Here is a 26794-nt window from a genome sequence, read left to right on the forward strand (position 1 = left end):
ACTTAGAACAATCAAAGCAAGCACTCGAGGCCCCGTGGAGACTGGCCCCTTAAGACTGGGCTCGTAGACTCCTGTCTTCTCTGGGTCCATCTTTTTTCTCTTCTTTACACAGACCCATCTCTTTTTATGCCATAGATGTGTTTCCAGAAAGAGACACAGAAACAGGCTTTTGCAATTCCAGTCTGATATCAGATGTCCTGGGGAGGTGGCCAGTCCAAAGAGCCCTCGGGATCTTTGTGAAGTGACAAACCTGTGTTCTTTTGTAATATGAATAACTGCGGTGGGAGGGTTTGGATTTCCACAGATTAAAGACCCCAGAGGGAGGTGAGCTGCACCGAGAGGGGGTGTGCATGTGTACTGGGGGTGGTGCACACACACACACACACGCCCACATGCATGCCGGGAACGGGGTCAGGACAGAGGTCCCTGGAAGAACTGTGTGCTCTCCCCCACTGACCGTCTGGCCACAGACGCAAAGGCTGAGCAAGGGAGGGGGTGTCTGTACTGTAGGAAGTTCGGCACTCCAGCAGGAAGGAGATGGGCAGGCATCCACACTCCTGCCCAAATAGAGTTCAGAGCCCATAACTCAGCCCTTCCTTGTTTCCACATACAATACAGGCAAGGCACGCTCAGGTCCAGGGCGATGTCTTCCTACCTTTGTGGGACAGCTTCCAACCTAAATCTAGTAGATTTGGATTCAGGAACAGAGATGAGGGCTGGGACCTTCTGTTGATCCCACAGCTTTTCAGATAAAGAGAAGTCTGCAGGGTCACATGACACAGAAGCCTCTGGGCCATCAGCTGACCACGTGTCCTTGGGTCCAGCACCCAGCAACTCTGCTTCCTGCCTGGCACCGACCTGTGACTTCATACAACTCAGCCCAGGTGGGGCTGGGACAGGCACTCAGAGCACCCGCCTTCCAGCCTTTTCCACTTAAGGGGGACCTTGGGCAGATAGCACTCACTGCACTGAGACTCAAGGGCTCATAGCATCCCAAAGGCCATCTGTCCCCATCACCAGCCTACTGGTGTCAATGGAACATCCTCTGGAGAACAATGACTCTGGACATCTATGTAGAGCACGCTTTTCATGGACTATTCATGGTCTCATTCGTTCTCATCAATACCTTACATGGGAGAGGATAGGAAGCATTATTTCCATGTGCTATGTGAGAAGACCAAGGCCCAGAGAGGCCAGATGACCTGCCCAAGGTCACACAGCTGCAGACAAGAAGACACTCGAGTCTCATGGCTCCTAGCAACGTGGGTCTGGCTGGTCCAAAGGGCTGCAGCCCTGGCCAGTGCCCCAGGGATGAGTCTGCTCCTGCTCTCACTTCCATTTCCCCTGTGCTCACCCCCTTCACCTGGCACTCCCTTGGACACGCCATGCCATCCACACAAACAGGTACCCCCTATACCTTCACCCCGATGTTCACCACCATGGCATCCAGGAGGTCAAAGACACGGGAGGTGACGCCATCTCCTCGGTCCTTGGCAAGCCAGCAATTGCAGCGCAGTATGTATTTGGTCCCCTGGGTGGGCACGGCCAAGCACAGCTCCTCCACCAGCCAGCAGCTCTCGGGGGAGGCCCCGTCATGGCCCAGCTAGGCAGGGACACACCGGGGCTGTGAGGATGGGGCACAACTGGGCAAGAAGCCCTCCCTGCTCAGCATCCCCTCCCCCATTTGTTAGCCCACCCCCACCCCCATCTTCAGTGCTGCCTTCCAGCGTGCTCTGCACTCACTGATCCAAGTCCCTCCTGTGAAGGTGGAGAGATTTTGCAGATGCAATGAAGGACTCTAATCAGATGACCCTGAGTTCATCAAAAGATTATTCTAGGTGGGCCTGACCTAATTAGGCGAGCCCTTCAAAAGTGGGTGTAGACATCAGAGAGGGAAGACAGAGATTTGAAACAGAGGAGATCCTCTCTGAATGGCTTTGAGGAAACACGTTGCCTGGCTTTGGAGAGGGCCACATGGCAGAGAATTCAGGCAGCCCCTGGCCTCGGTCCTACGACCACGAGGGAACTCATTTCCTCCCACAACCACTGAGCTTAGGACAGGACCCCAAGTCTCAGATGAGACCAGAGCCCTGGCAGCAACTTTGACCTCAGCCCAGTGAGACCTTAAGAAGAAGACACAGCTAACCCAGGCCTGGACTCCTGGCCATACATTTGTGTAGCCTTAGGTTACTAAGTTTGTAGTGACTTGTTACAGAGCAATTAAGAAAAAAACTAATACACAGACGTCCCCTCTGGGTGGGTGGAGAATGGACCTGGAAGGGCAGGTGAGGCATCCAAGGTCACCCAGCCAGCTGAAGACAGAGGCCAGGAGCTTTTCCTGTGCTGCCTGTTCTGAGCCGGGCTCAGGTCAGGCCCACTCAGCCTCCCACCCATGTATAGGTCAGCTCCTTCCTTCCCTGGGGGTCACCACCCCAAGGCCCTAGAGACCGGCACCTCTATTTTCTTGATGATGCCCACATCCAAGCCGGCAACATAGAACTCCTCCACGGAGCCGCAGCTGAAGCCCTTCTTCCCCCGGGGATAGTCCAGCCAGATGCGGTTACTGCGCTCGTCCTCCTGCCCGATGAGGATGACGTAGGCCCGACTGTCGGTGGCTGCGTCCCTGTGCTTCCCCGTGGTGACTGACACGTAGTAGGGAATAACTGCAAGAGATCGTGGGAGCCCAGCCTCATCACGGGCCAGGGGGGCTTGAAGACTTGGAAATGACCTCTGGAGGCACTGATCTCAGCTCCCTGTCTCTGACACAAAGTGTAACAGAGCTTTTCAGACTGGTGAGCCATCTATGGGGAGTGTCTACCTTCCAAGTGGGCTTCCCATGTGGTGTGAATGGTAAAGAACGCACCTGTCAATGCAGGAGACATAAGAGATGTGGGTTTGATCCCTGGGTCAGGAAGATCCCCAAGAGGAGGGCATGGCAGTCCACTCCAGTATTGTTGCCTGCAGAATTCCATGGACAGAGGAGCCTGGCGGGCTGTAGTCCACAGCGTCGCAAGGAGTCAGACATGGCTAAAACAATTTAGCATGCACCCTCCAAGAGTGAGGGAGTTGGTAACTCCCAAATGAAGATCAAAGAGAGATCACTGCAACATCTAAAAGCCCCGCTGACCAATTAGCTGCACCCAGCACTCCATGCGAAGTGGGGCGAGAGCAAGAACTGCTACCCAAGTACAGGGTAGACACCTGACAAGCACACTATGGATGTACAAGCGAGGTTGGCAAAAGCAAGTTCTCATGAAAAGCAGGAATTTAGAGAAGAAAAACAAAATGATATTTATATGTGTAACATGATAAATGAAAGTTCTAGAAGGCATTCATTTCCAAAGCAGGTTTTAAACAGCACAAAAACCTGCTCAGGAAATATGCTTAGAGTTCTAGTTGCCCAGCCAGTGTCCGTTCTCCTTACAGCTAGGGGTGGTCATGATATATAAGACGTTGGGAAATTTTCTTTTAAAGGGTCTTACTCAACTGGGAGGAACACCTTTTTGCTCCTTACCCTTCCAATCATTCTGCTTGGAATGTGGATGTGATATTTGGAGCTCCAGCTCCAGTTCATCTTGGAACCATGGACACCTTTTACGATGGAAGCCACTTGGAGGACTGTTAGTTTGGTCAGGTTGAAAGAGCCTAGGACCCTGAATTCACTGGAGCTGCTGTATCAGTCCTGTGTTTCTCTTTGAACTTTTTTGAGTAAGAAAAGAAACGCTTCATGTTTATTACTTGTAGTTACTAACTGAAACAGGTTGGAAAACCTTTTCCTAATTACCATATGTGAAATAGATGATCAGTACAAGTTCCATGCATGAAGCAGGGCACTCAAAGCTTCATGGGACAACGCAGAGGGATGAGGTGGGGAGAGGATTCAGGATTGGGGGACATCTGTACACCCATGCCTGATTCATGTCGATGTATGGTGAAAACCACCACAGCTTTGTGAAGTAATTAGCCTCCAATTAAAATAAGTAAATAAATTAAAAACAAACAAACAAACAAAACCTTCTCCCAGCTAACCTTCCTAAATAGCTTGGGAGACATTGCCCTGATGAAGCGGACATTTGGTTATGCAACCTGTAGCCCTTTGAAAAATTTCCAGACTACACATTCCTGGCTGGAATTATCCGCATTGTTTTCTGCCCATGGCTGTATTTCATCTTTACAAAAAGAACCCCACTGGCCTGTCCACAGTTGATCATAGTGCTTAATTCAGTTTAGTTCGGTTGCTCAGTTGTGTCTGATGTGCTCTGCATATAAGTTAAATAAGCAGGGTGACAATATACAGCCTTGACGTACTCCTTTCCCAGTTTGGAACCAGTCCATTGTTCCACGTCCGGTTCTAACTCTTGCTTCTCAACCTGGATACAGATTTCTCAGGACGCAGGTAAGGTGGTCTGGTATTCCCATCTCTTGAAGAATTTTCCACAATTTGTTGTGATCCACAGTCAAAGGCTTTGGCATATTTAATAAAGCAGAAGTAGATGTTTTTTCTGGAACTCTCCTGCTTTTTCAATGATCCAGCGGATTTTGGTAATTTGATCTCTGGTTCTTCAGCCTTTTCTAAATCCAATTTGAACATCTGGAAGTCCTCGGTTCACTTACTATTGAAGCCTTGCTTGGGGAATTTTGAGCATTACTTTGCTAGCGTGTGAGATGAATGCAATTGTGCAGCAGCTTGAACATTCTTTGGCATTGCCTTTCTTTGAGATTGGAATGAAAACTGACCTTTTCCAGTCCTGTGGCCACTGCTGAGTTTTCCAAATTTGCTGGCATATGGAGTGCAGCACTTTCACAGCATCATCTTTTAGGACTTGAAATAGCTCAACTGGAATTCCATCACCTCCATGAGCTTTGTTTGTAGTGATGCTTCCTAAGGCCCAGTTGACTTTGCATTCCAGGATGTCTGACTCTAGGTGAGTGATCACACCATCATGGTTATCTGGGTCTTTAAGATCTTTTTTGTATAGCTCTTCTCTGTATTCTTGCCACCTTTTCTTAATGTCTTCTGCTTCTGTTAGGTTGATACCATTTCTGTCCTTTATTGTGCCCATCTTTACATGAAATGTTCCCTTGGCATCTCTAATTTTCTTGAAGAGATCTGTAATCTTTTCCATTTTATTATTTGCCTCTATTTCTTTGCACAGATCACTTAGGAAGGTTTTCTTATCTCACCTTGCTATTCTTTGGAATTCTGCATTCAGATGGGTATACCTTTCCTTTCCTCCTTTGCCTTTAGCTTCTCTTCTTTCTCAGTTATTTGTAAGGCTTCTTCAGACAACCATTTTGCCTTTTACATGTCTTTTTCTTGGGGACGGTCTTGATCACTGCCTCCTATACAATGAGATGAACCTCCGTCCATAGTTCTTCAGGCACTCTGTCTATCAGAGCTTATCCCTTGAATCTGTAACTTTCATTGTATAATCGTAAGGGATTTGATTTAGATCATACCTGAATGGTCTAGTGGTTTTCCCTACTTTCTTCAATTTCAGTCTGAATTTTGCAATAAGGAGTTCATGATCTGAACCACAGTCACCTCCTGGTCTTGTTTCTGCTGACTGTATAGAACTTCTCCATCTTCAGCTGCAAAGAATATCATCAATCTGATTTCAGTACTGACCATCTGGTGATGTCCATGTGTAGAGTCGTCTCTTGTGTTGTTGGAAGAGGAGGTTCTCTTGGCCAAACTCTGTTAGCCTTTGCCCTGCTTCATTTTGTACTTCAAGGCCAAACTTGCCTGTTACTCCAAGTATCTCTTGAATTCCTACTTTTGCACTCCAGTCGCCTATGACGAAAATGACATCTTTTCTGGTACCACTTCACCTGCTGTTATTCCTTCTTGTGTGTTTTTCATTTCAGTTATTGTTCTTCAGCTCTGATTGGTTCCTTTTTATATTTTCTAGTTTCTTGTTAAAACTCTCACCAGGTTTGTCTTTGCTCTTCCCTGGTTCAGTTAGCATTTTTATAACTAATGCTTTGAACTCTTCATCTGGTAAATTATTTATCTCTGTTTTGTCATTTTTTCAGACTCTTTTGTCTTGTTCTCTCATTTGAAACAAATTCCTCTGCCTTCTTGTTTTGCTTAACTTCCTCTCTATCAAATTAGGTAAAAAACAGTTTCTTGTCCCAGTCTTGAAGGGGTTTGCTTGTGTGGGAGCAATCCTATCAATCTGTGTGTGCCCAGTGGCTTTGGCAAGACAGCCGGATCTGGAGTCAGCACAGGTCGCGTCTTCCCCTCGGGTGTGCTGGCAACTCTCACCAGGGTGGGAAGTGGGGCTGGAGATGGAGAGGCTGGAGCCAGAGCCAGGTGTGACCCAGGGCTTCTGCTATGCCTAGTGGCCGACACTGCCCTACTAGGGTTGGGGTCAGGTCCAGGGCTGCTGTTGTTCATTGCTCAGTCATCTCCAACTCTTTTCAGCCCCTTGGACTGCAGCACTCTAGGCTTCCCTGTCCTTCACCGTCTCCTGGAGTTTGCTCTCCCAGAGGTCCAGCGTGCTAAGGCAGAAGTCCTGAGGGTCAAGTTCAAATCAGTTCTATTTCCTCTAAGTGTGTGTACTTCCCCATCACTTTCATCCTAGAAGGGAGTAGTGTTGCAGCGAGAGAGGTCAGATTGGGCCCCTGGTGTGGCCAGGGGCATGCACTGAGGCGGTCCTGGTATACCAATTAGAGCTTCAGTGCGCTGTTGATGCATCATCTCTGCAAGTGCCAGAAATGGCCATGCTCACCCCATTCAGATGAATTCCAGGTCCCAGCCATCTCTGTTCCCCACAGTTGCACACTCTCCTTGGCTATGACAGACTTCACCCTAGTGGAGCTGTGCTGGAGCTAGAGTGGTGGGATGTGGGAAGTGGGCCAGGGGTTCTGGGGAGTTTCAGTCTGCTTCTTCCTATTTGATCCCAGGAGTAAGCATGCCTGTGTGTGGAATCTAGGTTTCTTACAGCTCTCCTGCAAGTCCCACAGATTTTCAAATCAGTTATGGGGAGTCATCTCCTCAGTATCAGACCCCAGGGCAGAGGTGCCCAATATGTGGTCCAAACTGCTCACTCCCCAGGGAGGATCTCCTAGCCTGTGTAATCGCTGACTCTTCTATGTTCCTTCCTAGGGGCACTAGTCCCAACCCGATCGCTTCTCTTCCCTTCCTACCTGACTCCACATGGCTCTTTGTCTCTTCCACTCTCCAGTTTGTTTTCAGTGAGAGCGGTTCCACATGCAGGTGTATTTTAGATATGTTCATAGTGGGAGGTGAGCTTGGTCTCCTACTCTATCATCTTGATCTCCTCCCTCTTAAATCCTTGATTTCTTATATTCCCTGGACTAAAGCTGAACTGTGAGCCAAAGTCAAAGATTTTCCCAAAGCAACCAAAGATCCTTACAGATCTGAGGAGGGATTTAATATAGTCATTCAAACTCATCAACCTGGCTTCTCTAACATGTCAGCTAGTTCATGTGCTTGGTGGTAAAGGCCAGGCCCAGCACTGAATGCAAACTATTAATTGGGAAAATCCTAAAAGATGTCTAGAATCACAACTGGGAGTCCATCCTGCTATCTCACTATAGAAATACCTTGAAGATATGGCAGGTTCAGTTTTGGACCACGGCAATAAGGTAAATATTGCAATAAAGTGAGTCACATAAATTTTTTGGCTGCCCAGTGGATATGCCACCTGATGCAAACAGCCGACTCATTGGAAAAGACTCCGATGACGGTAAAGATTGAAGGCAGAAGGGAAAGAGGGTGATGGAGGATGAGATGGTTGGATGGCATCACCAATTCAATGGACACAAACTTGGGCAAACTCCAGGAGATGGTGAGGGACAGGGAAGCCTGGCGTGCTGCAGTCCGTGGCATCACAAAGAGTTGGACACGACTTGGTGACTGAACAATAACAACCACAGGCCATAATCTATGAAGTGTGTAACAGCATTATATCTAAAAAATGTGCATGCCTTAATTTAAAAATACTTTATTGCTAAAAAGTGCTAACCACCATCTGAGCCTTCAGTGAGTCATATTTTTTCCCCCAGTGGATGATCTTGCTTCTGTGTTGATGACTGCTGACTGACCAAGGTGGTTGTTGCTCCAGCCTGGGGTGGCTGTGGCAATTTCTTAAAATAAGACAACAATGAAGTTTGCTACATCAACTGACTCTTCCTTTCATGAACAATTTCTCTGTAGTGTACGATGCTTTTTGATAACATTTTACCCACAGTAGAACTTCTTTCAAAATTGGAGTCAATCTTCTCAGACCCTGTCACTGCTTTACACACTAAGTTTAAATAATATTCTAAATCTTTTGTTGTCATTGAAACAATCTTCACAGTATCTTCACCAGGAGAAGATTCTTTTTCAAAAAACCACTTTCTTTACTCATCCATAAAAGCGACTTCTCGGCTGTTAAAGTTTTATAATGAGATGGCAGCAATTCAGTCACGTCTTCGGGCTCCACTTCTAAGTCCAGTTCTCTTGCTCTTTCCAGCATATCTGCAGTAACTTCCACTACTGAAGTCTTGAACCCCTCAAAGTCATCCATGAGGGCTGGAGTCAACTTCTTTCAGACTCCTCTTAATGCTCATAATTTGAACCTCTTCCCATGAACCACGAACACTTTTAGTGACATCTAGAATGGTGCATTCTAGAGGTTTCCATTTTACATTTCCCAGGTTCATTAGAGGAATCACTGTCTGTAGAAGCTATAACTTTATGAACTGTATTTGTTAAAGAATAAGACTTGACAGTCAAAGACAGTTAAAGAATAAGACTTGACTCCCTGATCCATGGGACGCAGAATGAATATTGTGTTAGCAGGTATGAAAACATTAATCTCATTGTACATCTCTCTCAGATCTCTTGGGTGACCAGGTGCCCTGTGAATTAGTAGTAATATTTTGAAAGGACTCTTTCCCAAGGGGGAAAGGGTGGGATGGGATGAATGGGGAGATTGGGACTGACACATATCCACTATTGATACTATGTATAAAGTAGACAACTGGTGGGAACATACTGTGGAGACAGGGAACTCTACCTAAAGCACGGTAGTGTCCTAAATGGGAGGGCAGTCCAAAAGAGAGGGGATATATGTATACATTTTGCTATGCAGTAGAAGTTAACACAACATTGTAAGGTAACTATACTGCAACAAAATTTTTAGAAAGCCATGATATCAAATCATGTATATGAGTCAAGTTTTATAAGTAAAATATATCATATAGCAAAAAAGGGGAAGCTTGAAATATTGCAATAATTACCAAAATGTGACACAGAGACAGGAACTGAGCACATACTGTTGGAAAAATGGCACTGATAGACTTGCCCCACTCAGGGTTACCACAAACCTTCAATTTGTTAAAAAAAAAAAAATCTGTGAAGCATTATAAGTGTATTAGTCTCTCAGATGTGGCTGACTCTTTGCGATCCCATGGACTGTAGCTCACCAGATTCCTCTGTCCATGGAATTCTCCAGGCAAGAATACTGGAGTGGGTTGCCATACCCCTTCTTCAAGGGATCTTCCCAACTCAGGGTTTGAACCTGGCAGATAGATTTTTTAACCATATAAGCCACCAGAGAAGCCCAGAAGCACAATAAAGCAAAGAAAAAAATAAAAAACAAAACGAGGTATGCTTGTATATGATCAGCTTCAGGCAATCACTAGATGACTTCATCGGGCAATTCCTAAGGCTTTTCCAAAGCCTGTTGATTGAAACAAAATTCAGGCTTGCACATAAAAATCTAATAAACCTGCTCATAACGATTACAATTGATTTCAGATGATTTAATCCCCCTGGGTAACTTCTAATTCTATGTTTATTAATTGTTAACAGGGACCGTTTCCTTCCAGCAGAAAAGAAGGCCAGGATGCAATAGGAAACTAGGTGTACTCCAGGTTATTTAACCTGCCACACCACCTCTCTCGTACTCTAGATGAGTCACCTAAAAGAAAGATGGCCAAAATTTTTACTCTTCATCTCCAGTAACTGAAGGCCCCTAAACAAAACTTAAACCCTTTAGTTTCTGCCATCAGTGCAAAGAGCCAAGACACTGGAAAAGAAACTGCTACAAATTTTAAGTGCTTCAGACACTGTCAGCCCTCCAAATAACCTCTCCAAGTGACAGTCACTCAACCATGTCTGACTCTTTTCAACCCTATGGACTGTAGCCCTCCAGACTCCTCTGACCATGGAATTCTCCAGGCAAGAATACTTGAATGGGTTGCCATTTCATTCTCCACGGGATCTTCTCAACCCAGGATTGAACCCAGGTCTCCTGCATTGCAGGCAGAGTCTTTACCATCTGAGCCACCAGGGAAGCCCAAATAGCCTCTCCAGTGTCCTCCCAATTCTCTAGGGCAGGGCTCACAGAAAATACAGGGGTTCTTCCCAATCCTCCCTCTTAATGGGCTTGGAGAAACATTCCCCCAGTTTGGGAATGAATCTCTCCCAGTTCTAAATGGCACCAGAGCCACACTCCCAAGGCTCAACCCCACTACTAAAACAGCCCCTGCCCCACAGTACTAATCAGTTCAGATAGTGGAGATCGCTAATGAACCTCGAGAGGTTCCTGTCTCTGAACCTATTTCCTTTTGTTTAGGCCCTTTGAGAGATACATGTCTTTTTCTTCTTAGTTCCTTTGTCCCTATCCATTGATTAGGCCAAGACTTCTTACAGAAGTATCATGTTGGAATTTCTTTCTCCCCCAAAGGGGAAATAATTCTAGGACTTGACAGTAGTCATTAAAGCAGCCCACCAGATGAGTTACATGACTTCTTTTATTTGCTCTGTGTCTGAGAGTACTAGAGATGGTTCTGGAAACACTGATTCTTTGTCCCAGTTGAATCAGCTACCACCCTCCTTAAAGGCAAAATCCTTAACTGATACTGGCAAAATTCACAGTGCACCTCCAACCAAGATTCAAACAGATTCTCAAAATCTCTTCTCAGAATTAACCAATGTCCTGTAAACGAAGAACCCTTCCAGGCACAAAGTCAATAACACAAGATTACAAGGCTCAAGGCTTCATTATCTCTTGTACTGGCTCCTGTAACTCTCCCATTTTGCCATGAGACAATGTAAGAGCCAAAGGTATAGAGGTTTCTCCTGAACCTCAAACGATAAAAACAACGTTATCCCTTAACACCCATTGTTCCTAACCCTCAAATGTTACTACTGTCCATCCTCACTGGAGCAAATTCTTTACTGTAGCTTATCTATGTAGTGCATCACTATGAACAAAGCTAGTGGAGGTGATAGAATTCCAGTTGAGCTATTCCAAATCCTGAAAGATGATGCTGTGAAAGTGCTGCACTCAATATGCCAGCAAATTTGGAAAACTCAGCAGTGGCCACAGGACTGGAAAAGGTCAGTTTTCATTCCAATCCCAAAGAAAGGCAATGCCAAAGAATGCTCAAACTACCGCACAATTGCACTCATCTCACACGCTAGTAAAGTAATGCTCAAAATTCTCCAAGCCAGGCTTCAGCAATATGTGAACCGTGAACTTCCTGATGTTCAAGCTGGTTTTAGAAAAGGCAGAGGAACCAGAGATCAAATTGCCAACATCCGCTGGATCATGGAAAAAGCAAGAGAGTTCCAGAAAAACATCTATTTCTGCTTTATTGACTATGCCAAAGCCTTTGACTGTGTGGATCACAATAAACTGTGGAACATTCTGAAAGAGATGGGAATACCAGACCACCTTATCTGCCTCTTGAGAAATTTGTATGCAGGTCAGGAAGCAACAGTTAGAACTGGACATGGAACAACAGACTGGTTCCAAATAGGAAAAGGAGTTTGTCAAGGCTGTATATTGTCACCCTGCTTATTTAACTTATATGCAGAGTACATCATGAGAAACGCTGGACTGGAAGAAGCACAAGCTGGAATCAAGATTGCTGGGAGAAATATCAATAACCTCAGATACGCAGATGACACCACCCTTATGGCAGAAAGTGAAGAGAAACTAAAAAGCTTCTTGATGAAAGTGAAAGTGGAGAGTGAAAAAGTTGGCTTAAGGCTCAACATTCAGAAAATGAAGATCATGGTATCCGGTCCCACCACTTCATGGGAAATAGATGGGGAAACAGTGGAAACAGTGTCAGACTTTATTTTAGGGGGCTCCAAAATCACTACAGATGGTGACTGCAGCCATGAAATTAAAAGACGCTTACTCCTTGGAAGGAAAGTTATGACCAACCCAGATAGCATATTCAAAAGCAGACATTACTTTGCCAACAAAGGTCCGTCTAGTCAAGGCTATGGTTTTTCCTGTGGTCATGTATGGATGTGAGAGTTGGACTGTGAAGAAGGCTGAGCGCCAAAGAATTTATGCTTTTGAACTGTGGTGTTGGAAAAGACTCTTGAGAGTCCCTTGGACTGCAAGGAGATCCAACCAGTCCATTCTGAAGGAGATCAGCCCTGGGATTTCTTTGGAAGGAATGATGCTAAAGCTGAAACTCCAGTACTTTGGCCACCTCATGCAAAGAGTTGACTCATTGGAAAAGACTCTGATGCTGGGAGGGATGGGGGGCAGGAGGAGAAGGGGACGACAGAGGATGAGATGGCTGGATGGCATCACCGACTCGATGGACATGAGTCTGGGTGAACTCCGGGAGTTGGTGATGGACAGGGAGGCCTGGCGTGCTGCGATTCATGAGGTTGCAAAGAGTCGGACACGATTGAGAGACTGATCCGATCTGATCTGAGAAGAAGCTAGTCAGTACCTTTATGCATTAACTCTGGAAGAAAAAAAAAATTCACCTGGACAGTAACACTTCAGGGTTTTACTAGGAGTCCTTCCTATTTCTCACAAATCCTGAAGCCTGATCTGGATGATAAAAATTCCCCTAGGGATCTACTTTGGCGCACTATGTGGAGGATTTGTTTCTTTGCTCTCCAGTATCCACTCGCTAAAGCTTTTAACCTTAAAGGGACATAAGATTGCCAAAGAAAAGTTGCAGTTTGCCTCAGTCCCTAGTTTCCACATGTAAGGCATCTAATATCAGAACAAGAGTTATACCTAGTTCCAGACAGACCTCACTGTGTCCTAAATTTCCCCAAACCCCAAATTAAGTGCTGACTGCTAGGTTTTCTAGAGCTACTTTGTTATTGCGAAAATTGAATTCCAAATTTCTCTCTTATGGTCAAACCTGTGTTTGTTGTACTAAACAATAATAACACTGACCTAATATTATGGGATGGAGAAGGAAATGGCAACCCACTCCAGTGTTCTTGCCTGGAGAATCCCAAGGATGGGGGAGCCTGGTGGGCTTCTGTCTATGGGGTAACACAGAGTCGGACATAACTGAAGCGACTTAGCAACAGCAGCAATATTATGCGAAGAAGCAGTTGGCATAGCTTCTAGGGCCTTAAAGGAGAGTTTGATGAATCCACCTGCCCTTGGGCATCTCAGCGATCAGATTTTCTTTTCCCTTTTGGCATATGAAAAGGAAGAGGTATGTGTATGCCTTGGGGTACATGCCCTAAAACACAGGGAGAACCATTGGCCCACAGGGTATGACAGCCAGCAACTGGAACCTGCGCCAATGGGATACCCTCTTTGCCATTGAAGCTACTGCCCTTTTGGGTCAGTTCAGTTCAGTTCAGTTCAGTCACTCAGTCGTGTCCGACTCTTTGGGTAAGGGCTACCAAAAAAATCCTTATGAGATCTTGAACCATTTTTGTGCCTTATGCAGTAGAAGCCCTCCTGACTTCTCATCACACTCAACACTTCTCAGTCAGCTGTCTCACTTCCTGTGATGTCCTTTTGTTAACTGCTCCTTATATAACTCTTTTACATTGTAATATCCTTAGCCAGGCTACTCTTCTCCTTTCCGTGATGAAGTCCCTCTCTACTGATTAACGCTGACGGGTCACCTCTTGACTCTCCTCATGCTCTTCAGCAAACTCTTTCCGGTAACGTTGACTTCTCATGGTTCACTGATGGTTCCTATGCAAAAGGTGACAGTGAGAAGTATTTTGCTGGGTGTGCTACTGCAACTCCTTTGATGATGTTACTTTAGCCCTATGGTACACATGGTTACTCATGAGTGATCTCAAGGGGTTTCCAGTCCTACACAGACTCATACTTCAGCCAAAGACAAAACGGCCAGTATTTATCCTGATGGTAGATACGCTTTTGGAATAGCTCATGATTCTGGAATGTTGTGGCAACAGCACGGCTCCTTTATTTCCAGTGCAAATAAAATTTTAAGTGGCCCCTATGTTCAGGAATTATTGGATGCAATGTTTTCACTTGCAGTTTTAGCTATTAATAAGTTTAGAAGGCATTCTAAACTTGACTCGCTGGAAGCTAAGGGAAATCACCTTGCTGGCATTTCTGCAAGGAATACTGACCTTAAAGGAACTGATAGCAGTCAAACTTCTGTAACAGTTCAAAGGGATATTTCCCCCAAATGATAACTTAGCAAAACTAGCTAGAAAAGCCCAAAAATTGGCCTCAGAAAAAAGAAAAACAAGATTGGAAATTCAACAGTTCTTGGTTTGATAAAAAAGAGAAAGCTGTTTGGTTTGGTCCAAACAACAACCTAGTCTTACCAGAGAGTAAAATCCCCACTCCTCACCGCTGTACCTGCATCAGACCATTGGTCTACTGGAGAGATGATAGCATCCATGAATCAATACTAGTGAGGAAACATTAACAAGGCCACAAAAGCGCTTACCTCACTCTTCCACTTCTCTGAAACACAACTCAGGAAAATCTGCTTGCATTGCTTCTGGACATTGTAAACTTACTAATGGACCATTTGAGGTCTGGCAAATGGGTTTAATACAACTTCCTACATCTCATGGAGATAAATATCTTTCAGTCATGGTCTGTATGTTTTCACACTGAATGGAAGCCTTCCCTAGAGACAGACTACTGCCTCTTCTGTGGACAAAGCCCTTTTGGAGAAGATTACACCTACTTGAGAAACTCCTCTCAAACTTCATAGTGATTAAAGAACTAATTTCGCTAGTCAGGTACTTTGATGTGTGTGCATGCTAAGTCGCTCAGCTGTTTCCAACTCTTTGCAACCCCATGGACTGTGGCCCACCAGGTTCCTCTGCCCATGGAATTCTCCAGGCAAGAATACTGGAGTGGGTAGTCATTCCCTTCTCCAGGGGATATTCCCAACCCAGGAATCAAACCCAGGTCTCCTGCATTGCAGGCAGCTTCCTTTACTATTTGAGCCGCCAGGGAAGCCCAGGTACTTTGACAAGTCTGCACTATTTGGCTGGTTTTAATATACTTTAATTGTGCTAACCACCCTCAATCCTCTGGTTTAGTCAAATGCACTAACAGCATTATTAAGATTCAATGGCAATTTCTGTAGAAATCCTCCAAATACATTAGCAAAAAGCACTGCCACTGATTCTTCTAAATCTTAGACCCACTCCTTTTGGAACTCACCAACACACACCCTTTAAGATGGTCCCAGTATACCCAATGTACTTGGCTTCTACTTTTTCTGATCCACAACTGATAAAAAGAGAGATACTCTAATACAATTTCTATTGAAAATAATCATGTTATTTGTAGAGCAATCTTTTCATGGTACGCTCTTTGGAGACAAAGATCTTAAGCATTATGCCTTGCGACCTGGATATTTTGTTTATTGGAAAAGACTATCTTCAATCTTGCTGGAAAAGCTTCTGGGAAGTACTGCTAACCAACACTTGTGCTACTGAACTCCAAGGAATAGACTCTTGGATTCATATGACAAAGAAGGCAATTAAATCCTGATCGGACATGTATATCATCCAGTCACATGAAAGTAAATATTCCCTGGAAGTGAAGCATACAACAACTGATGAAACAGCTTTCCCAAGATATCCAGATCAGGTCTGTCAGAAGTGTGTTTCCAAACCCCTGATGGAGATAGAAAGCTTCAGGTAAACTCCAGAGTCTATTATTTTTGTAACATGGACTTTGGATTAAAAAAATGCCTGAGATTTCTCCCTCCTTCCTTGTTACTCAAATGCGATCTTATTAGGTTTCCAATCTGTACACTTTCTCTCCAACATGGGACACTATACCCAGGAAACGTCCTTCCTGACACTGAGGGACAAAAACCTGCTGAGAAGTGAACACCTGACTCATCAGTGATGCTTTCATAAAAAGAACTCCGTCAAGAGGAGAAAATTTAAAAAACAGACAAAAAACTACAAACTGTAATTAAATAGTCAGGAAACCAGAAGGGGGAGCTCTCATGTCCTGTGACAACAGACAGAGCCCAGGAAAGACTCCTCTTCTATCCTGGCAACAACTCAGCCAATGAAAAGCTGTGGACTCTTGGTTTACTCCAGCCTTCCCAACTTCCTTTTCTCCTCTATGAAAGAGTTCTCCTTCCCTTGCTCTGTGGGGACTTGCATGTAGCTTGACCTGGTTGTAGACTCCAAGTTGCAACTCTCTGCTGATCCCAAATAAGCTCATTTTCACTAGAGAAATAACTTGCAGTCTATTTGTTTTGGTTTTTTTTTTTTTTTGGTCAATGTATCTCAGTTCACAGAGCTGTTGTGGGGATGCAAATAGCATGTGAGGAACCTGTGTGTAAACTACAAAATGTTACATGTAAGTGAAATGACGGTAAGGTTAATACACGGCCTGTCCAGGAATAGTTTAAACACATTTCCATGTGAGCTCTCTGCTTGGCTTACCTGGGCCCTCCTGAACATAGTCAGCCATGGGCCCCGTCACTGTGGCGATGTCGATGTCGGCCATCTTGGAGCTCAGGGTGATCTCCCAGAAGTCAGCGGGGCTGCTGCAGTTGCTGCTCCGGTCCCCGGTGTACTCCTGTCAGGAGGAGCACAACCCAGGCCCGTTACGCCTCTGGCACCTTGTTTTCCGCAGAATCACCCCAGGTGCCCCACCTGCCTTTCACGCACCTTCTCATAAAAGAGCCTCTCCAGCCGCCCGTCCTCCTTCTTGAGGGACAGCCAGCGTCCGCACAGGAACAGGAACTCATCCTCGTTGGTGTCGTTCCAGATCTCCACCTTCTCCACGTACCAGTCTGCGCACCACTTGGTGCTGTCGTGGCGGAGCTTGATCTTGTAGATGACGCCCAGATCCGCAGCCTCAATGATGAAGGTGTCGGCCTGGGAGTCCAGATTCGTGGATTTGGGTGGGGGCCCCTCCCTGCCTCCACCTGCTCCAACCCCATCCATCTAGTACCTTTCATCACCCTTAATTGCTGGGCTGAACAGACCTTCCAGGCTGGACCCCTCCAGGCCCAAATCCCCAACACAGTTTGATATTCCAAGGCCTTGCTTCCACAATTGCCCTGTTTTACAGTCTAGCTCCTCTTGGGATAAGAGGACATCCTGGACATGCTGAGTTATGTGGAGTATTGGTTGAGGTCAGCTAGGAGGCTGGATGATAAGAGCTATGGAAGAGGTGGTATCTTTCTGAATAAGGAGAGGGGCCTTGAAATTCCCAGGGGGAAGCCAGCAGTTGGAGGAGCCAGTCCGGGCTGCAGGAGAGCAGAAAGGGGAGAGGCTACGGTGCAGGCCAGGCTGAGGAGCATAAGGCACGACACCTGGACTGTGAGTTTATGAGGGATTTTGTGGGGATGTGACCTAGGCCCTCCTCTGTGTCCCTGATTATACCTTTCATGATGTGACATTGTATTCTGGAGCGCTTGCATTCCGTTAGGATTGCTCAGTGAGATATGGAGTTCTAGGTTTGGGGTAAACTGGGATCAAAACAGCTGGCAGGAGCTTAGGGAAGGAGAGGTGGGAGAGGTGACCCCGGGTGACACCCACTTTCCTTCCAAAAAATATGCTAAGTCACTGTACTGAGAGCTGGGAACCCAGGGATAATAGGATGCCTGTGCCCCTCCTCAGGACAGCCCAGGTGGTGGTGGTAGCCACCTGTGTGAGCACTAGTGCCGGGGCTGGCAAGACTTGCCTGGCGGTGGCATTAAGCTGAAGCTGGGCCTTCCAAGCAGCCAGGGCAGGTCAGACTGCAGGCTGAGGTAAGTGCAGGTGAATGGTGTGACCCTGACGGCAGGTGTGGACCTGTGCAGGCCTTAGAGTGCTGGCAAGCGGCTGAGCCCACACCCTACGACATGGCAATTCCACACCTTCATATGTACACAAGGATGCTTACTGCAGGATAATTGTTTACAGTGGAAAGTTAGGACCCACCTAGGTGTCCAGGATTGGGGCAACAGTAAATAACCATGGCAGTGTCGTACATGGAATGTTATGTGTGCAGTGGTTACAAAGAACAAGCCAACAACATCCATGTCTGACTATCTTGACAGAAAAATTTCAAATTTCATTGCCTGCAAAAAAACACCCATATAGGATACCTTTTATGTAAAAAGTTAAAGCCGCAGAGCAGTGTTATATGTTTCCTTTGGGCATATGCGCACGGATGCAGAGAAGAGCCTCGGAAAGACCTGGACACAGGAGAGAGTGTGGACCATTCTGGAAACTGGGGCCCAAGGGAACTTCTACACAGGCTAGGGAGGCATGCAGTGAAGATCTGGGAATCCCATGAAAGGCTCAGGCAAGATCTGGGGTCAGTGGGGAGCCTTGATGAGTCCAAGTGAGAGAGTGACTCTGCCATCTTTGGATGGATTAACTGGGGAAGCCTGGAGGGTAGATTGGATTTCAGAGGTCTGGTGCAGGGTTCCCTAAGCAAGGTATGATAAGGAAGGCATGACAAAGCTGACCGGGCCGATCTGAGGGTCATTTAGAGAGAGACTCTCCAAGACCAGGTGACTGACTGGATATGGGTGGGTGGGAGTTCTGACAGAGAGAGGGGTGCCAAGGTGACTCCTAGATCTGGAGCACAGGATTAGAGAAGCAGAAGCTTTCACAATACTCAGCAGTGAACAAAGTCCGAAATCATCAGTGACTGAGCCAGAGGAGCTCCAGCTTCCCCACCGGGATGTCAACACGGGAGGGAAGGAGGAGAAGGATGAGGCAGAATGGGGCAAAGACTTCTCTTGTGATGTCATAATTGCTAAGAGAGAAAAAATCTGAACCTGAACACCGAGGAGAATGGATTGCATCACCTTCACTTATACTTTCACTCATTTATTCATTCAACAGATAGTTTTTGGTGGGAAATGAAGTCCAGAGCCCCTTCCTGCTTCCTCAGGTGGTGCCTACCCCAGGGGACTCCCTTTCCCCTCCCCACCTTCTCTGGGAACCCTGGGGCCCGACTTCCCTGGGATCTCGAGCCCAGGCTAGGGCTTCTTACAGGCGGCCTGGCTGCTGGAGTCACCAGCCGGCTGCAGACCCACTTAGATGGCACCCGCTGTCCTTGGCCCGGAGTTACTTTCCTGTTCACCAAGTAGCGAACATTTCAGCACTAAAGGTCATGCCTGGCTGAGGCTTGGGCTTAAGGAGACCCCAGTGAACACAAGCTGGTTGATGTGGGAATCTATCTCCCCAGACACGCGGCTACGAGGAGGACCGCAGACGGGGTTAGGAGCCAGCGGCCTGGCTCTCCTCCTCAGGCTGTAGCCTGGCCTGTGGGGCTTCTGGCAGAGTTAGGTGAATGGAGAGGAGGAAGGGAGGCTGAAAGTGAAGAAGGGTGAAGGTGGCAGAGAGAGGGGTGCTCCGGCAGGGAGAGGGGCCAGGCTGGTGGGAAGCAAGTGGGGACGGAAATCTTCCTTTGGTAAAACCACTGTTAGGTCAGAGCTGGTAGGGCCTCGGATCCCACTATCCAATTGGATGGTCTTCATGCTTTTTTTGTAGCCACAGAGCCCCTTGATTAATAGAACACTTGCTTGCCACCCCAACAGATAGGCCATCTCAGAGTGGTCCCATGTGGGAGGAGGCGGGTGCCCATCTGCACCCCCACTCTTCCGTGGCTCCCTTGGGCCTCCATGCTGTCTAGAGTTCTGCACAACACAGCTGAGCTGATTCACATTGGGCTCCTTCTTTCACAGATGAGGACGCTGAGTCCAGAGATGCTCAGTCACGGACCGAGTGGATGGCAGACCCAGCCCTCCAGACCTCTATCTTGTTCAAGCCTCTGTCGAGGCAGCTCTCCCACTCTGCGGTGCTCACCTCCACACTCATAACCCACGTGCAGTGAGCTACATTCTCTGAAGAAGACCCAGCTCCGTATAGCCAGCAACCTGGGGCTCACACGGCCTCTTGCCTACTCAAGTCCCACCCCCACTCCACATACAGGACCCAGGGCTCAGGCGTAGGCTGAGAGAGGGGGACCAGATGCCCTTGGGGGATGCATGGGGCAGATGCCACCCCAAGGGTCAATGACATCCCACAAAGGTCCCAGACAGCCTCAGGGACCAAGAGGAGCTGGCCCCTGGAACAGAGGGCCAGAGGAGAGGGGTGGGGTAACATGGGGGCCCCGCCTACCTTTCCTCTCTCGAACTTGTTGGTGCGGTTCTCTGACTTGCCCAGGTACCGCTCCCCGGTGTCCCCGAGGTCCCCATAGATGGTGATGTAGACCTTGGCATCCGTCCCTGCCCCGGGAACATTTCCTGTGAAGATCTGCACCGAGTACAGCACAACTGGGTGGGCAGTCGGACAGACACACAGACAAAGGGAAGAAAGGGATGGCATTGTTTAGTTTGGGGGAACTGGATTTGTAGGCAGAGTTCAGCTTGTGGCCCAGGCCTGCAGGAGAACGCAGTGTCCTTTTTGTCTGCTCCATTATGCATGCTCTGCTACAAGTCTGGCCAGATTCAGCAGTGGGAAGTTTGCTCTAAGAGACCCCAGGGATGGAGACTTTTCCAGCATCCCTCAAAACATATACCCCACCCCCACCCCGGGAAACTGCCTGCCCTGCGTGCACACCATGGTCACTAAATGCCATGACACATGGACCTGCCTTCCCGCCAGAGGGTGACCAGTATCGATGCCAAATCTAAAAGAATAGATTCCCCTCAGTGTCTCTTCTCTTATTTGCATTTACTCTTCAACCAACCCGCCCCAGTGCTCCAGGGAACCACCCGCCACCACAGCCACAATCATTGTCACCTACTCTTTTGTCTCCCACGGCCTTTGGAAAGGGCTCAAAGAATACTTGGTGTGACAATTATTACAGATTATTAAGGAAAATAAAACCAAACACTGTCTTGTTTTTGTTTTGCTGCTAAGCATTCATCAGGGAAGAATAAAGTAGTCACTCACTCAACCCCCCACCCTGGGTGGGGGAAGACGCATCTGTTTCTATGACGGCTAAGCATTCTGTGTCCCCTCTCCACAGTCCTTTGTGCCAGGAGCTTTGGAGTTTCAGGCCAAGGAAGAGGGGACTTAGCTGGATTATCCCCAAGGGGAAGGATGGAAGTTGTGGCTTTGAGGTGAAGGTGAAAACGACCCAACTGGGAAGAAGTTTCGTTTCCCCAGCCTGGGAGCAGGTGTGGGTTCGAGAGTGCCTATGGTGGTAGGAACTCCCCAACTGCCCACAGGGACCCAGGAAGGAGACAGCTGCCAAGCCTGTCTGAAGCCTTGAAGCAAGGAGGCCTCCAGGGTGAAGACAGGGTCTTTTGACAAAGCCGGGCTCCTTGGAGAAGCCTTTCTGGCCACCCAGAGAAATGAAACCTGTGTGCTGGCTGACAGCCAGCAGCCACAGTCTCACCAAGCAGAAGGCCAGAAGTAAAGGTTGTCCCCAACCTGGACTGAGGGCCAGGTCCCTGCTGTGAGCCTCAGGGTTTTTATAAGACCCTAGGAAAGGGGACACCCCTGCCCTGCAGTGACTGAGATGGACACTCTTACCAGCCCATGCAAGTGGGCTCAGAATCGCATGGAACTAAATGCAGGAGAGTGAGGTGACGTGAGCTGCTCTGCCCGTGGGTATGGAACACGCTCACGCCCACAACACGGTTCCTATTATTATCCTCATTTTCCCCTGGATCCGTAGCATTATTCCTCCTTGCTCCCCTTCTGCCTCTTTCTGCTCCTTGAGCAGCTTTATAGGTTCCTAAACATCTGCCTTGCCCCAGATGCCCATGTGTTCCAGTTCTGTCTGCTTCCCGTAGCTCTCACCCTGCACGCTCCAGGTGTCAACTTCTGTGAGTTCCCCAGGCTGTATCTCCAGCCCAGGTCCCTTCTGAGCTCTGAACCCACATCCCTGTGTCCACTTGGACTGGACCACAGGCCACAAGCTCACATCCAGTCCTGAGCTCCGCCCCCTTTCCCATCGTCCCATCTCCATCACCCAACCCAGCAGTCTGCTGGCCTTCCCTCCTTGGTGCACCAGGAGACCTGCTCCTAGAGGCCTGTCCCCTTAGAGAGTAGGATCCAGCACTGGGCACACTTGAACCCTGGCCCCCCGGCCCCCAACTTGCTCAGTTCAGTGCAGAATCCAGCCAGCATTTCACACACACATTAATAACATCTTCTTTTGTCTAAAGGAGTCAACGTGACCCACACCTGGCTGGCTGATATGACAAGAGGTAACACTAGGAATCTTGCCGGAGTTTGGACACAGCAGTCGACTGTCCCCACCCTCCTCACTTGTTCTCCCCATCCGTTTCCTGGCTGTTCATTCAGACCTGCTCCACACTTGGGTGGGACCTTTTCAAAGGAGACCCTTGTCCCAGAGTGGGGTGTGGTGTCCCCAGGGCTGTGATTTAAATGGCCTTCCTGCCCTTCACTGCTCTCTCCAGTCCTTTTGGGAATTAGCAAAACCGACTCAGCTTTTGGGTGCTGAGCAGCACGGTCGGTCGTGCAGTCAAATCCGGCTATTTCCGGATCCTCCTCCCTCCCCATCCCACCAAGGCCACCCCGCTCTCCGTGAAAAGATGTTTCCCTAGAAACACCACCCAGTGCAGAGGGGTTCGTAGCATTTTGTTAACACAGAACAGCCAAGGGTGCCGTGAGGACAGCTTTCCAGCGCATCCTCTGGGATCCAAGTAGAAAAGGAAATGATCCCCCAGATTCAAAGTAAAACACATTCAGAGAAAAGGATGTGGGAAAGGCATGTCATCGAGGTAACACTTGTTTTTATCTCTAAGCAAGTGGCAACTCAGATGAAAAGAAATGTCACAGCTACAGCAGAGGCTTAGTTTAGGTTGAGGTCTGAGCCTGGAGCAATACCACCCAGTAAGGGAAGGGAGAAGGGCATTCAGAGACTAGCCAGAGAGGTAAGAAGGTGTATGGAGAGAGTAACATGGGAACTTACATTAGCATATGTAAAATAGATAGCCAAGGGGTTGGGGGGGGACTCAAACTGGCGCTCTGTAACAGCCTAGAGGGGTGGGATGGGGAGGGAGGTGGGAGGGAGGTTCAGGAGGGAGGGGACATGTGGATGCCTATGGCTGGTTAGTGTTGCTATTTGGCAGAAAACAACAAAATTCTGTTAAACAATTATCCTTCAATTAATAAAATAAATAAAGGAAAGAAAATGGTGGTTCCAAAGCAAAGGAATGAGGGCAAGAAGTGTGTGCTCAGGCTGGTGCAAATTCTGCAGAAAAGAGCCTCATCAATGAGGAAAAGGTGACTGGCACACACAGAAAAGAAACCCATGGCCTTGGACACGGAAGCTGCACCCAGCCTCCTGAGAACAAACACCAGAGTTACAGTTCTGTACAAAGCCGGGAAGCTATCTGATTCACACTCGGTAGGGACAGCTGAATCCAGCAAGAGCAGAGAGGACCAAGTCCAGCGGATTAGTAGCCAAATAACTAAGCAAAGGGAGAGAATAAGGACCAGTTGAGTCCAGCCCCAGGAGAGCACATACGTGGATGTCGGATCACACTGTCAGACCAGGGGAGGATTTGAGCACGAGACTCAGGGTGAGGGCGCTGCAACTCTGAAGAACAGCCGTGCCATTTATTAGCTGAGTGAACTCTGGCAGCTTGTGTAACCTCTGTGAGCCTCAGTTGCCCTCTCTGTGGAGTGAAGGTAATTACAGACTCTGCCTCCGAGGTGCAAAGGCTCTGCCCCGCACAAGGCAAGTGTCCAACGAGGGACACTTCGTTCTGCTGATGGTGATGAGGGCGATCACCCCACACTTACTGTCCAGAGGCTCCTCCACTTCCTTGTAGACTTGCCTTAAAGACCCATCTCTCATGTATTTCTCGGTGAAGATGTCATAAGGGACCAGTTCTCGAATGGTCTTCTTGTCATCCTCCGAAGTGGCAAGCCATCGATCACAAGGGAAAGTCAAGGTCTCTGTACCCTGGGGTGAGGAGAAAGGAGGAAACTGAGCCCTTCATGTGGAAACTACCAACTTCAGTCATTCATCACCCATCTCAACACTCATGGGGACCAAGGCCAAGGGTGACGGAGCCCCACTGATAATGCAAAAGCCCCAGGGGAGGCCCCAGCCCTGCCCCAATTCCAGCAGATCCAGCCTTACTTAAAGCACTTCCAAACCATGTCAGGGGGAGGCTCTGGAAGGTCGAATTCCCCAAGTCACTTGAAAATGGATACCCGAACCCCATCCCAGAGACTAAGACTCAGCTGGCAGTGAGGGGAGAGTCTGTATTTTAAACTTCTCCCTAGGTTTAGAATTCTGTGGTTTTAAGAATGCTTTCCAAGTTGTGTGGGTGGCTTTCTTTCTCTGAGTTGACCTTGAGTTGCAGGAAGGACACACTTGGTCACTCACTAGTAGCACGGCTTTGGGGGTGAGGAGCAGAGACACGGCTGTCCAGACCCTTTTTCTTGAAGGTTTTAAAAGATTGTGCCTTGGGCCTGCTTTAGCTCCTGCACTTGGCATGAACTGGCTGAATCTTCCTTAGATGATTTTATCTCAACTTAAAAAGGCTGCAGTTTCTTATAAGAAATCTGACTTGAATCTCTTCTGAAATGGGACAAAAGAAACCGCAGGATGGACCAGTCAGAAACTCACATCTTTATCTGGGAGGAGCCGGCGGATGTCCACGTGGGAGCAGTGCCAACCAGGATTCATGCCCGTATTATCATGGCCAATCCGAATTTTTTCAATGATTTCTCCCACATCTTCTAACTTGGGGAAGGAGAAAATACACGAGATGTTGATTGAACAGTCCAGGAAAGTACAACCTCAGCAAAACTCTGCCTCCCGAGGGCATCTACCTTAGAAACCCTTTGAACTTCCAGGGGTCACTTTCTCCCAGTCACTCCCTCCTGTTTGGTCAAATCAGCCCCTGCTTTCCCTTCCTTACACATGCTGTGCTCACACCTCCCTTCGTCTCCCCAACTTAACATCAGCCTAGACTCCAGAACTCAGTTCACTCAAGCTCTGGGAGGCCATACCCCTTTTCATGGTGGAGCCCAGCCCCCAGTCTTCTGTTACTAGCAGAGGCTTGAGAGCTGAAGATGAGTTCTGGTTCTGCCCAAGCCCTGCCTTGCTAGTCTGACCTTCTCCTTGGCCCCTCAGGGCTGCTTCCATCTCCAGCCACTCCTCTTCTGTGTCATTCAATTTCCAGTCCCTCCAGCCTGACATTTTCTTGCCACAGGGCCTTTGCATCAGCCCTCCCTGCCCCTTCCCTTTCTTCTTCTTTACCTAAACCAGTGTTTGCCCAACGTCATCATTCAGGTCTCAACTCAAGGATCATTTACTCAGGGAAAGCCCCTGATCACCTTGGTGGTTTAGTCACTAGGTCATGTCTGACTCTTGCGACCCCACGGACTGTAGCCCGCCAGGCTCCTCTATCCATGGGATTCTCCAGGCAAGAATACTGGAGTGGGTTGCCATTTCCTTCTCCAGGAAATCTTCCAGACCCAGGAATTGAACCCGGGTCTCCTGCACTGCAGGCAGATTCTTTCCCAACTGAGCTGTAAGGACCTGATCACCTCAAAAAATTCAAATCTCTTCATGATAAGGTCTGACAGCATCCTATCACTCACACACACACACATACACACACCAGCACTTCTCACAGTCAGAAGTTTGCCTTTACTTGTGTGAAGCCTTCTTTTCCATCACTGAAAGTCATAAGGGCAGGCACCACGTCTGTTTTGCTCATCACGGCATCCCCAAAACCCAGAACAGAGCCCTTGACCTCTGTACTCAATACCTAATGGCAGAAAGGATAAAAGATTGCTTCCTCGTCTGTGAAATGTGTGTGACAAAGTCAGCTGGGTTCTCTCACACCTCAGCCACCAAGGAGTGCATGGAAGTCCCCTTGAATGAAAGAGTGATACGTGCAGGCATGAAGAGTCCCTGAAATTCAGGAGGTGCCGTCTCTCATCTATCCTGTCTGGACCCTGTGGGCACATGGTGCTGGAGAGGGACTCAGCCAGGAGTGACTGACTCCCAGATCCTGTCCTGAGAGCCTTCAAAAGAAGCAACAAGGTGGCCAGACACAAGGCAAGGCATCCACACGGTTGGCACCTGCCTCCTTGGCTCTCTCCGTCAGGCTGCCCTCCATCAGGCCCCACTCTAGGGCCTCTGGGAGCCTGTGGGCCTCTCCCAGTTCTCATGTGTCATGTTCTTCCCTGAAATGGAGCTGGATGTGTCAGTTCCCATCCTGCCTCATCCCTATGGGGATCTGGGCAATCACAGGTGGAAACAGACAAGGAAATCGGGGTAAAGGGAAAAGAGGGCAGGGAAACAAAGTAATACCCAGATGCCCTGGCTCATGGGTGGCCCACGAAACTCATGTCTTTGGCATTGACAGGTCGAGGTTAAGGAGGGTGTGCAGACTTGAGCTTCCTGGCAGCCCCTCTGAGGAGCTTTCTGCCTGGCCTGCTCCTTCAAGGACTCAGTGCTACAAGGAGATGGCAGTCAGCCCCAGGGTAGTTGAAGACTCCTGATGAATGTATGGCATCTGAATGAGTGATTGAACCATTCACCAAATGTGGAGCCTCTATAAGCCTAGACAGATGTGACCTGGGAATGAACTGGAAGAGCTCCCAGCACTGCACACCCTCCAC

The 26794-nt window shown here is 47.9% G+C and overlaps 1 protein-coding gene across 2 annotated transcripts in view; it reads right to left on the minus strand.

The window, feature by feature from the left end:
* Positions 1-26794, minus strand: part of LOXHD1 (lipoxygenase homology domains 1) — a 120878-nt gene that overhangs the window by 39624 nt on the left and 54460 nt on the right. For both annotated transcript variants that reach the window (XM_027526129.1, XM_027526130.1), the window contains 7 exons: positions 24786-24902; positions 23951-24113; positions 20345-20499; positions 16889-17098; positions 16661-16796; positions 2455-2663; positions 1418-1603 (listed from right to left, as the gene is read on the minus strand). In XM_027526129.1, the coding sequence (XP_027381930.1) occupies positions 1418-1603; positions 2455-2663; positions 16661-16796; positions 16889-17098; positions 20345-20499; positions 23951-24113; positions 24786-24902 (1176 nt within the window). The remainder of the gene's footprint in view (positions 1-1417; positions 1604-2454; positions 2664-16660; positions 16797-16888; positions 17099-20344; positions 20500-23950; positions 24114-24785; positions 24903-26794) is intronic.

This window comes from Bos indicus x Bos taurus, chromosome 24, assembly GCF_003369695.1.
Source record: "Bos indicus x Bos taurus breed Angus x Brahman F1 hybrid chromosome 24, Bos_hybrid_MaternalHap_v2.0, whole genome shotgun sequence".
Lineage (NCBI taxonomy): Eukaryota > Metazoa > Chordata > Mammalia > Artiodactyla > Bovidae > Bos > Bos indicus x Bos taurus.